At 45.1% G+C, this 12,615-nt stretch overlaps 1 protein-coding gene across 1 annotated transcript in view; it reads left to right on the forward strand.

Moving 5' to 3' along the window:
• The first annotated feature begins 5,899 nt into the window (after positions 1-5,899).
• Positions 5,900-12,615, forward strand: part of SLC15A2 (solute carrier family 15 member 2) — a 62,258-nt gene continuing 55,542 nt past the window's right edge. Inside the window, exon 1 of the mRNA XM_030017495.2 lies at positions 5,900-6,081. Coding sequence (XP_029873355.1) covers positions 6,015-6,081 — 67 coding nt within the window. The 5' untranslated portion in view covers positions 5,900-6,014. The remainder of the gene's footprint in view (positions 6,082-12,615) is intronic.

A 12,615-nucleotide genomic window follows, 5' to 3' on the forward strand; every position in this document is an offset into this window, starting at 1 on the left:
GTATGGGGAATTCCACAGCTAATGGAAAGGGAAAAGACCAGGGATGGAGAGTCTATAGATCAATGGCCTTCCACATATTGAAGACCAGATAGGTAAATCCATCTGTCAGCTGATAGTGATAGCCCATCACCATGATTCTGGAGTGACTTGGAGGACAAGCACTCTCCAGCTGCATGCTGGAAGCAGAAGGTTCAATGAAGTGAGCTTCTGTTGTGTGTCCTGAAGCCAAAGAACATTTATTTCAGGAACAACCCAGTGCTAGCAGTGACCTTTCATATCATATCCTTTGGGGCAGGTGCTTGGCTCTGCTGCTCTGTGTAAGCCGATCTTTTGTCTTGTTTTTGGCTTTCCTTTGCATTCCCATTTCTGGCTCATCTTGGTTCATCACATGTCAAATTACTTTCATCCTTGCTGCCTGCCAGGATGGGGCATGGGCCAAAAATATGGTAGAGCAGAAGGTATCACATGCATAGCCTGCTTCCACTGGCCAGATACAGCTGTGCAGTCCAAGCCAGTGGTCCCAAAGCTCTTTCCTTAGCTTGTGAGCAGGCAGGGAGCCTGTTGCCTTCAAAGACTCTTTTGCCTAAGAAAGCACTTTGTGACTTGTCCTACAGCAAGGTGTTAACTGATGCAGACTTGCCCTTCTCTGGGCCATCCGTCCAGCCTTTGATGGAGAAGACGAGCTGCTCACTGTGCTAAGCTGTGTTTGGCCATCCTGCCATTTTGGCAGACCTGCTGCCCTTCGCTGGCTTGCACATCAATACCAACTGCCTCAGGCAACCACCCAATGAATCTGCCACAGCTTTACAAAGCAACCACAGCTTTCATTGGCATGGCCAGAGTCATCTGTTCTGCATGAATGGGGCTGACCAGCATCTGGCAAATCTCGGCACCACTGGGATCTGTTGTAAAGAGTGAGGGACTGAGGACTCCAATAGCATGACTATAGAGCAGGATTTAGTCACTGTAAGCAATGGTTCTGATGTGGTTGCCTTTGAGCTTTGAGCTAGAATGAGTCAGGCTCCTTCCCCATTTAAAACCAGCTGGATCCACAGTGTCCAGAAGAGTCACGATATCTGTCACATAGACAGTTTTTTTGTGTGCCCATGGCTTCCGTTTCAGTGGTAGGTGCTCTTTCCATGGAGAAGTTTGCTCTGGCAGCCAGCACATAGCTGAAGTATCTGAGAGTCTGCCCCAGCAAGGGAGGGCTGGATGGGGTGGATAGTTGAGGCAGATCTGGCCCATGCAGGCAGCAAGTAGCCATCCTTTTCACTCTGCCCTTCCCTAACAGCAAACACAACCCCAGAGCTTGTTCTCCTTGGCTGGCTGGTAAATGAGCTGTGTTTACTGAAGAGGCAGCCGAGGCACTGTAAACCTGTATTGCTACTCATTGGCAATAACCTGCCTCATTGCATGTGCTTTGTCCATGCCAGCGCACCATTAGCAAGGTGGAGAAGTGGCAGGAGAGTGCACTGGCAATGCAGTTGTCTCTGGCTCTAGAAGATGTGGGAATGTAATGGTCTTAGAGACTCAGAGGTGCACATTTCCACCCCACAAGAATATCTGAGATTTAGAAAATTCTTCCTGTCCTGAAGCAGAACAAGCTGCCTGCATTTTGAAATGAATGAAAACATGAAAAAAGTGGCTTGAGTCAGTCAAAATGTTTTTGACATGTCTTATTTCCATTTTGAGCTTTTACTACGTGTTTGCAGATTTTTTAACTCTAACAACTAAAATCTTTGAAATTACATATTTAAATAATTTTGAAACTCTATTCTCTCTCATTTCTTCTATAAAGACAATCTTCTCAATTCCTTTCCCCTGCAAGCCTGTACTTTTCACCGGTCTAAGTGAATCCCTACTTCCTGCTTAAAAAAAAATCAGTTGGTATAATCTAAATCTGCTTGATTCAATTAGAAAGAGCTTTTGCGGAGCTGCAAAGTCAGGGAGTTTATCTCTTGAATGCTAAATGGTGGCAAAGAGGTCACCACTGGACATAAAATTAACCCCAGAACTAGTTTTTCCTAGCTTCTAGCTCAGGTTTAAACACTGGTAATTCTGTCTTTGGTTTGAGTCAGGAAATCACAGGAAGAAGCCTCATAAAGCACCTAGAAATTATTTGATAGTGAGACACCAAACAAACAGAGATGTGCATCCACATGTTTCACAGTCCTAACTGCAAGCAAAAACATTAACTACTCATTCACTGGCAGTTGATTCCAAATCCCTATAAAGGGCTTTAAGAAAATGTATATTCTTGAGTTTTACCCTCAGCTAAGTCTCCCCTTGTACTAGGTCTGTAGCTACTTGACTAATAAGGTGAGGCACAAGGGTATGAGCTATCTAACAGCTTAGCACCACAGTAAATTTATTCACTCCTTGCAGCATGTATTGATTTTTAACTAGACTTTGCTCCAGCTGTGTGTCCCTAGCACACAGAACTGTCTCATTGGTGACAACCCACTGAAATCAATGGAGTTACACTCTTATATCTGTGGATCTGGTCCTACAGGTCCCTCTTGGTCTTCTGCAGCCACGTATGCCATGCCACAAGTTCAGCCTGGTGTGTGACCTACCACTGGGCAGGACAGTGCTTCCTCCAATGCTGGCATATTAAAATGTCTGGATGTATACATATTCATATGTATTTTGATTATATATGATACCTGTAATTGTTTGAACAGTTCAGCCTGAGGAGGGTTGAACTGAGGTGCAAAGGAAGCAACCCTGTCTGGTCAAGATACAGCAGAGGAAATCTCTGCAATAAGCAATGATAACAAACCACACCAATTATTCAATTAAAGCTAACCCCATCTTTAATCAAGACAGTCAATTTAAGAGACCCTTGGGATTTTTTAAGAAGGAGGAACTCCTAATCAGTGCAAAGGGAATTGCTCCTGTTTATTCCACGGTTGAAGTTGCCCCCCCAAATTTGCAGATGCTAATTTTGAAAAAGAGAATCAATCATTAATTTTTAATAAAGAACTTGCACTTGGGAGGTGGGGGGTGGAACTAAAAGCATTTCCCCATACAGTTTAGAGTTTATTAGTGCACCTATCAGGGAAAGTGTGCAAGAAAAGTGCAATCAGATGAATATTCCTTATTTAACCTCCAAACCAGTAATTCAGAAAAAAAGCAATTTCTTCTTAATCTGAGTTCCAGGTGACTGCCTTTTATCTGAGCTCCATTAAATTATTCCCCTGCTAAATTCTCATGAAATAGGCTGTTTGCTCCAGCAGCCGTTGACTCCCTGAGATAATTTTGTAACCAAAACATTCTGTTTTTATTAGTAATGATCCATCTTCCACCCTGGTGATGTGAGGGGCTCGAGGAAGGTGTTTGCGCCTAGGTGTCAACTTCCCGCACTGAATCCCTGTTTCTTCATTGGTGTGGGGACATGCTGGGTGACCTGGTTCCTGCTTGTCTCCCTGGCTGTGGGTAGCACTGCGGTACAACAGAAAGTCATGAGAGCATCTGGCAGTGGTGCTACCCCCAACCAAGTCAAGAGGCAGTGTCCTTGGGCTCATGCTCACTGCACAAGCTTGTAGCTAGATCCCTCTCACCCTGATTCCCACCACAGTGTCTCAGCAAGGTCTCCTCTCTTCAGTCTCAGTTATGATAATTATTTCCTTCCTTGGTTGCCCCATGTGATTCATCCCCAGAGTTTATTTCTGTGTGGCAACCACCAGACATAATTCTTCTACAGTCTCCTGTTTATTCTGGACTTACACACTGCAAGTTTCCTACACAGCCCTTTTTAAAAACACAGATTTATTTGGTTTTACTGACTCTGGTCAAAGTAGCTGTTCTGAAATCCCACAGGGATGGAGCATTAGGGGCAGACAGATGTGATGAGCTGGGGCTGCTCCACATACCAAGTGCAGCTGGCTGAAAATAGCCTTGACCTTTTTATAAACTGAAGTATTGTCCATCCCTGTTTTCACTGACCTGACGTATTAATATGCTGAGAGGACTGGGCAGGAGAACTGCCTCAGCATTTCCCAGGTGGTGTTTGCTTGGGGCATTTTTGCTTTGGCAGATTTCTTCCCGCCCGTGAACTCTGAGGCAGAATGAATATTTTATAAAGATTTTTATATCTCTGTCTATGATTTTTATGGCAAATTGAGCTCCCCTCATGTTGTATTGCTTCTCTTCCTTCCTCTCCTTGATGACCTTGCAGTCATCAATGCCTGAATTCCTGCCTTTACATACCTCATTTTCTCTCTCTGCTGTCTCTGAGGAGGGCTCCATGCCCATGACCCAGTGTATGTGGTTTGATGCTAGTCACTGGGGTCTGAAGGGTAGTTGACATGGCTTGAGCAGACTTGGGCCTATCTAGGTGTGGAGAAGACCCCAGAAGTCTGGGATTCCCTACCAGGAGCAGCAAAAGGAACTGCAAGCTTGTTGTGGGGCTTTCAGGCTCCTGACTCTATGCTGGGGAGCCTGGAAGCCCCCAGACCGCAAGGGTTTGCAGGGTCCTTGCTGTGGAAATGGTCTGGGTTCCCTTAGCAGCCAGACTGTACTGAGGTCTGGGGACCCAGATGTCCTCACTCAAGTGTGGTCCTGCCAACACCCAAGGAGGAGATTCTTCCTATCAAACCATTTTACTACAGGTTTAGCTCCACAGACAAGGCAGTTCCTCCTGCTTCTCACCAAAATAGGTGACAGGAGAATCAGGCTCTTAATCTCAAGGGATCCAATGACAACTTACCATGTCCTCTGAATTATTCTGTCACAAGCATCTTGCATGTTTGATTTATCTCCTCTAAAATGATCAGTACACTGCTCATCAATCAGCCTTATTTAACAACTAACATGCTGCAGGTGGTTTAGCAACCTGAGCATTTGGGCTGAAATAATTGCATTCTCTGGAGCCTTGTGCCTGAACTGGCAGGGAGCTGCTGGTGCCTTTGAAATGCTTGGGTGCTGTGGAGATGGGGGTACAGGGTGCCTGGGTGGATGGCCAGCCGGCCACCTGTACTGGGCTCTGTCCTTCTGCAGCATACCAACTCTCGGGAGCAGCAAATTTCAGTTTTACAGTGGATTATGAGGGCAAGGCTGAAGAAAGTGAAAACTTCTTTTCTCTTTTGGGCGATTAAAGAACCCAGGTTATTTTGCCTTAGGGATACAGCCCTACCTGCCTTGCGTGCTCCTACTTCACTGCAAGCTGCGTTTGATTGGCAAAGCGATTCTTGCATGTATAGAAAATGGGGGCACCTGAAAAGTTTACAGCACTCACAGGAGGACTGGCTTTTTGGAGAAGCTGAGTAGTCAGTACAGCAGGTTTCCCTCCTGCTTGCTGTTTACCAAAGCCTAAATCTAATTTTAGGCATTAAGCTGAATATGAACTCTTGAAAACATATGACATCGATTCTAGTTGCTGATCACTTTTGGTAAATTGGCTTGATACAGCCAAATCCTTTGAGTTGCTTTCCATTCCCCAACAGGGAATGAAAAAAGGAGGAAGCTCAAGGGCTGAGAGAGACCGGGTCTCGCCAAACTAGCTCCAACATGATTCCTGTTTTAGCTGTCTATCCTCCCTGTAGGACCAGCTGTTTCTACAGGAGCCCTGCTCTGGGACATGTGTAAGTCGGAAGAAGACCCCACCAGTAACTCTGCACTTACAAAGGAAAAATACAGAAGTACAGAAAATACAAAAGACTCCCCTGAAATACATGAATAACGAATTAAAGAGTTAATGAATCCTCAAGAAGCCTTAAGTTTGCATACAGAAATCAGAGAAGGGAGGTTCACCACTGCATTTCTCTGGCCAAACCCACAGATGAAGATTAACTGAAAGCCTTCAGGGACAACAAACAGAACAATGTTAACTGTGAGGCCAAGAGCTTTTTTTGCCATATCTTCTCTGCGCATCACCATGGTATGCAAGTGCTGCTGTGGGTACAAGAAGAAATAACCTTATATTAATTCCTACATTCATCTCGGATGCATCCTGAAGTTTAAACAGTTCATAGTGCTCTTTTTTTATATTGGAACACTTCACTGCTTCCTCCATGGAAATCCCTCCATCTGGGGACACTGCACAGACACGTTTCTTTGGGACTTGCTGGAGATATTTCCGTAAGTAACGTGCTTTGATTGTGTTCCTGTTCTTTCCGCATTCCCTGGATGGGAGTGCTCAAGCAGACAGACATCGTGTGAGGAATGTTTGCGGGAGTGGGCTGTTTTGAGGCAATAGTCCAAAATATCCATGAAAGAGCTTCAGAATGGGAGTTGCGCAAATCTGCACTGACAACCTGTTTCTAAGATGTATGCTCATCCAGGTGAAAAATTCTGAATTGTACCATGTAACCGATGAGTCCCGTTGTGCCTACTTATATTGCAGATCACTAATGTTGTTGAAGTACCTGAAATTGTTTGCAGAAACTACTTGACAAATAGTTCTGAAAAAAAAAACCAACCCTAAGAAAAGAACAGCTCTGTTCATGGGGAGGGAAGGGGGAAGCAAAAGGCAGAAAATGAACCAGCTACTATTATTTTTTGTGAATTAATCACCCATCCCCAGATCTGACAAAATAACTCCGAGGAGGCTGGAGTCTCTTTTTGCTCTATTTTCAGCCAGTGCTGGAAGCAAAAGTGCCAGAAATCTCTCTGCAAAGCCTGTTCTGATGAGATTTCCAGCCAGTTTCATGAATCAAGTTGGTTTGGATTAACTGTGAATAAGCCCTTGGGCAGAACTAGCAAATCATGGGTTCATTGATCATAGACACTCCTGTGCATGGGGTCTGACCCAACACTCAATAAAGGCAATGAGAAACCTACTGGGGCAGCTTATCCGATAGCTGTGGAGCCTCTTTGCTGTTCTCTCCAAAGCAGCTGGAGTCAGCTATTCCCAGACACTGGAAACTGGATGGGGGTGAATTTTGCTTATGGTCCATTCACCTAATTTATCGGGGTTTGCATCAGGCCCAGGGACAAGTTCTCTCCACTGTACACTGCTCATTTAAAAAAACTGGTGTAGCAGATGACACTAGTAAGAATCAAGTTCATCTTTTCCTCCTGCTGCTCTGATGCCTTGTTTCCCAGCAGTAATTAACAGGGATGGATGCCTACTTCTGGGATTGTTTAAATGTGGGGACAGTTTCAGAGCTGTCCCTGGAGGTTGTCTCCACAAGTAACATGTTTTTTAAGTTATGCCCTTCTGTTGATCCCCTGTCTGAACAATTTCCAGTGGTGCTTGCTCTGAGCTCAAAGGTGTCTGCAGTCAACCCCATAATGATATTCGAGGAGAGCACCATTTTAAAAGGCTGCCTCTCCCGAAGCATGCTGTATGTTTTAAATGTGACAGGCTACATGAGAGGACCTGAGACATTTGAGAAAGCTTGGGAACTTTTAATCCTTGAGCCTGAGCCCAGCCATACTTTCTGACTTTGGTTTGGGAGCCTCTGATTCAAACACACCCTTTTCACCTGGCATCCAAGCCTGGAGCAGACTGTGTCCCCTCTCCTGTCCAGAGGAGGCTAGAAGTCTTAAAAAATCAAATTCTGTCAGAAGCTTTTGCCTCAAAATGAGTTCTCCAACATGGTAAGAATGACTGATCTTGTGAGATTTCATAATGGTGGAAATCTTGTGAGGCTGTCCCCTACCTTTCTTTGAAATGCTCCCCCACCGCTGCCCTCCCCTGTCCCTGGGTTCCTCCTGTGCACCCAAATCCCAGCCTCAGTCTAAGCTAAGCATAAAGTTGCAGCCACTGCTTTGAGCCACAGATAAAACCTTTCATACCCCTCTGTATCTTAAGGGCATTTCAAAAAGAGAGGATAAAAATATCTACAGAATCAAGCATGGGAAGAACTCAATTTGAGATAAGGAAGAGTGTGAGTTCATGAGGTTTGGGTCTTCACCAAGTAATTATGGGATAATTAATGAGATACATCTGTGGACCCAGCTGAGCTGTACTTCGGTGGTGATGGTAAAAGGCAGTTTAAAAGGCAGCATGTCCCACTAGTCTGTCTGGGCAGTGTTACTGTGGTGGTTGGAGTTTGCTGAAGGCTCCTCAAGGGTGAAGTCATCGGCCTTATGGTATAGGGGTTAGTAGTCGTTTCTCAGGAGCACAACAGTGCTGTTGTAGTGTGATTGCAACATGCATAAGAGCTGCTTGCTCTCTAGCTGCTTCTAATTATCCTGTTGCCCTCCTGGTTGTATTTGCTATGCTGCCCTCAATGGATGCTGCCCTTGAATGCAAATACTGTGAGTTCTCAGTAGACAGGGAGTTCAGAGGTCTTTGGTAGGTTTTTTGGCTTATGAGCACAACTGGAGCATGTTTGAAGGACTGGTTTGTATGATAAAGAGGGAGAGAATATAGGTTTCTAAGTTCCCCTTGTATCACAGCTTGACAACCTCTCCTTGCCTTGTAGTCCCTCTGAGAAATGAAAGAGTTAATGGATTCTCCAGCATCTTTATCATTCCTGCAGAATAATCACCATTTTAAAGATGCCTGCCTTGATATTACAATGTAATAATCTGCCTGACTAAACCCTAAAAATCTGGTGGCTGGTAGATAAAAATCATTGAGAATGATTGTTTCATCTGAGGCATCAATAACTTCAGCAGAGCTGTTAGGACAACAGCTCAGCTGCTCAGAAAATGGCAAAGAAATTTTTTTTTTGTGTTAAGTAGCTTACTTTGCTTGCCTTGCAAACTCCAGCTGAGGCTCCTGGGGGTCACATTTTCTGGAGGTGGAAATCCAGTATCTAATGTCCGATGGGACATCAGGGCTAACAATCCTGCTTGCGAGGCTGTGTGAAAAGATAATATGTGTGTTGAGAAGTAAAAGCACTGACTGAATGATCATTCGGTTGTGGAGTTGTGGGCCCGGTTCTTGTTTCTGTAGCTAGTTTTCTGCACAACCTTGGGATGGTTGCTTTTTCTCCTTGTCCTTACATTGGCCCAATTGCCAGACCAGTCTTGCAGTAGGTGGAAGAGAGTAGGAGAGGTTGGACCTCCCATCTGCTTCTTCAAGCGGTCTGGACAGCCCACAGCTGGCAGGGTTTCTGCCTGGAGTGACTTGAGTCAACCGAGAGCCAAGGCAGCAGGGCAGTATGATCCCTATCTCCGTATGGGCTGTCACTGTGCTCCTGAGCGGCTGTAGCACCAAACTGGGCTTGTGGAGCCATATGCCATGCTGGAGATGGGACTTGCAGGGAGCATCCTCAAAGCACTGGATTCCCTTCAGAGCTTTTCTTTTAGAAGGTGGATAGTCCTCTGTCACTTCTTCCCTGCCTGGTAGCAAAGTTACTTGAACTGACAGCCCTCAATTTGGAGGCTGATGCAGGAAGACAGGTTGGAGTGAGCCTGTGTTTGAAGGGGTCTCTGTGCTGGTTAGGGTCAGACTCTGTTACCATAGGGGCAGTTAACTGAGGGGGTATCAATAGACAGCAGGCCATCTCTCCCTCTAATTTTCCTTTCCTGCCTGTTATTTAATAAAACTACTGAGAAGGTGGCTGCATTAACTTTACTTTTATGTTTAATTCTGTGACTGCAGTAAAAGCCAGTATTTGAGAAGTCGCTGAATACAGGATAGAATTGGTTCAGTAATAATAATAATAACAACTTGTTTTCCCTCTTTGAAAATAAATATGGTCCTTAGTAGAAAGATTTACCCGTTGCTGGCAGTCAATCAGCCAGGACAATTTGGGCTCTGAGTACTTGATTAGAATAACTTTAAGGAAAATTGCCTTCCTGAATCAAGTAAGGATCCATTAACCTGATGAAACAGGGTTTGCTTATCTGAGAGGTTAAGACTCAAAACACACCCTGGGCTGCATTAGATGAGGCCTCTTTTAGAATGGCATAAAGACGGAAAGTAATAAAAACACCATCTGTCATGTCTAGTCAATCAGATCTAGTATAAGAGAGGAATTATTCCTCTGACTCTACCTTTATAAGATTGTCTGTTTGTTAACAATGGGAACTGTCAGGAATGCTGAAAACTGGTTTTATTCCCTCAAATTATTTCTAGCTGTCTTTATCTTGGAGAGAATGAATATTAATCTGAGTTTATACAGCAGAGAAATATTTCTAGATGAGTACAACGCTAAGGCATTCCATGTTGAGTCTCTTTAGTGATTTATTGTTAGAGGTGAAACTGAATGGGAGATGGAGAAAAAGTGCCATGTACACTTTGCTTCTGAAAGTGATTATTTCTATAAACAAATCTCTTGCAAGTTGCTGAGCTCTCAAAGGTTCTTTGAAATCAATTGAATATATACCTCTCGAGTGGCCCTCTGCATCTGAAAGGACTGGCATGGCTAGATCTTCCCATGTAGCCTAGGCATAGCTGGGGGTCATGGAAAAGGTGATTGCAATTTTTGGCATGGATTTATTAAAGCTAATAAATGTTGGCACTAATGGAGTTCTCTGTCAGTGAGTACCAGTGTGCTCTCCTCTGTATACTAAGGGCTATACAGGAGCACTTTGAGACATCTAAAGGCTGAATGCCAAACAAGCAAAGACATGCCAGCTGTGGGCACAGGAGATGGAAGGGGTGGTGGAAAGTCTACACCAGCCTATCCCCAGCACCGCTGCTCATCACCTGGGTGGAAATGCCATCTCCCCTTGTCATGCACCACAGATGAGACTGCAGTGGATATATTAACTGATCTGAATGGGCACATCTTCATCATCTATCAACTCTTACTGTAGCTGGCACGTGCCTGTGCTATGTCACAATGCATGTGTACCATACCCATCTTGCTATTGCAGCTGATGAGCTTTTCCTCGTTTGCCAGGCAGATGTGCTCTCCAGAGAAACAGGTTTAAGAGAGCAAGTGCTGGCACTAGTGAAACCTCTGCTAGGTCTGGATGTTTTGCTTTGCTCAGATACAGATGGGATTGGCTGCCGGTGAGTAATAAATGTGAAGAAGGACCAGATCAATAGCTGATAGCTCACCACCAGGAAGTCTGCAGAGGGTTTGTATCCTTATAGTGTACGAGGAACTGATTAGAAATAGATTAGGAAAGCAGAAGGGCTGGAGGTGAGTGTAGTAACCTGAAGAGTGAATGTGCCTTAATCTGACTTCATTAAACCTCCTGCTGTTGCGTAGGACTCATGCTCTGAGCCTGTGTCTGCAGTCACTCAAAATGCATGGGCTGACTCTGCTCCTGGTGAAGCCAGCAAGGCTCTGGTGGCCTATAGGTGCAATAAGAGCAACATACATCATTGCCTGCTGCTTGGGCAGCTGCCCTACATGTTCAGCACTGCTCTGTAGCTTCTGGGTGGCCACAAACTGGAAGACACCAGAGGTGGTTTATGTGTGCCCATGGGAAAAACATTTCTGTGTTCAGGGTTGCTGTTTGCACAAATGAAGCATGTAGAGTGTTTGCAGGTATGTGATGCAGGACTCGGCTGTTGTGTGATGGGCACAACCCCATGCAAGATCCCAGGAGGGAGACAGGCTGGGGATAGAAGAGGAGGGTTAGAGCAAGTGCCTGATACAGTATTCAGTCATAGCCAGAAGATGCACTTCAGTTAAGCTACCGAGACAGGAGAGGTTATTTCTGGGAGAAAGGCATGTTGAGCAGAGGGAAGTTAACGTGTGCTGGGTGGGTGGCATCTGGGAAAGGCTGAGCACCCCTTGTTCCGCTGATATCAGGTAGATCAGATGCCACTCAGCTCCTAGGAAAAGTGGACCTCTTTGGGGGAATTAGCCTAAGGAGAAAGAGGCACAGATGAATTTTTCCTCCTATACGAGTGTAACCTTTTTCCCCACCAAACTCAGAGGGGACTTGCCACCAGTGCCAGTGGAGAGCAGGCTGCCCTGGGCACAGGATGGCCAGGACAAAATGAATTGTGCTACAAAGCGTCAGGGTCCCTGGAGACCCAAAAGCTGTATGTTTAGATCAACGTTTAAAAAAAAAAAGCAAAACCGGTCTCTAATTTTGTGCCAGTCCCTCTGGGACCTGATGCAGGGAAAACCCACGTGACTGCACTTCCTGCTGGAGCTGGTGAGAGGTACTCACGCTCACCATATTAACAAATTGATCCCCATGGTCGCTGCGGGGGGAGGCTGAAAAGAATGGATGGCACTGCAAGCTCGTTATGAAAATGCAGAGAACCACAGTTAATGAATCTTGGATGAGTCCCTGATCCGCCTGGCCCTTGGTGTGGCAGTGGAGAGAGCTGGTCACAGGGAGGATCTGATTAACATCTCAGTGGAAATGACAGTCCCTAGAATGCAGAAGGTCATATCATATCTGTCTGTGCTTGCATCTGGGAGAGGTCACTGTCAGAGAGCTGAGATCTCTCTGGATTAGATCTGCGGGGTTTTTTATCAGAACAGAGGTATTTTGGGGATTTACATGTTCTCTGTCCCTGGCAGCTTGCCCTGATGAAATACCGATTACACAACTGCAATCTAACTTAAACTGTTGTCAAAAAATCAGCTGTGTGCTGGGATATGGTGAGAATACACTCTCTATGGTGGAAAAGATTTGAACTTGTGCAGTCCATTATGTCTCCTGACACAGAGAAGCTTGCAAAGAATAAAACAATCAGGCTGTTTACTGTGGGTGCATGGAAAAAAATCGAAAAAGCTGAAATTAATGCCTTCTCTGAGATTCTCCTAGTCCTGTAGCCGGATTAATGAATGAAAGCAT

This window comes from Aquila chrysaetos, chromosome 6, assembly GCF_900496995.4.
Source record: "Aquila chrysaetos chrysaetos chromosome 6, bAquChr1.4, whole genome shotgun sequence".
NCBI classification, from domain to species: domain Eukaryota; kingdom Metazoa; phylum Chordata; class Aves; order Accipitriformes; family Accipitridae; genus Aquila; species Aquila chrysaetos.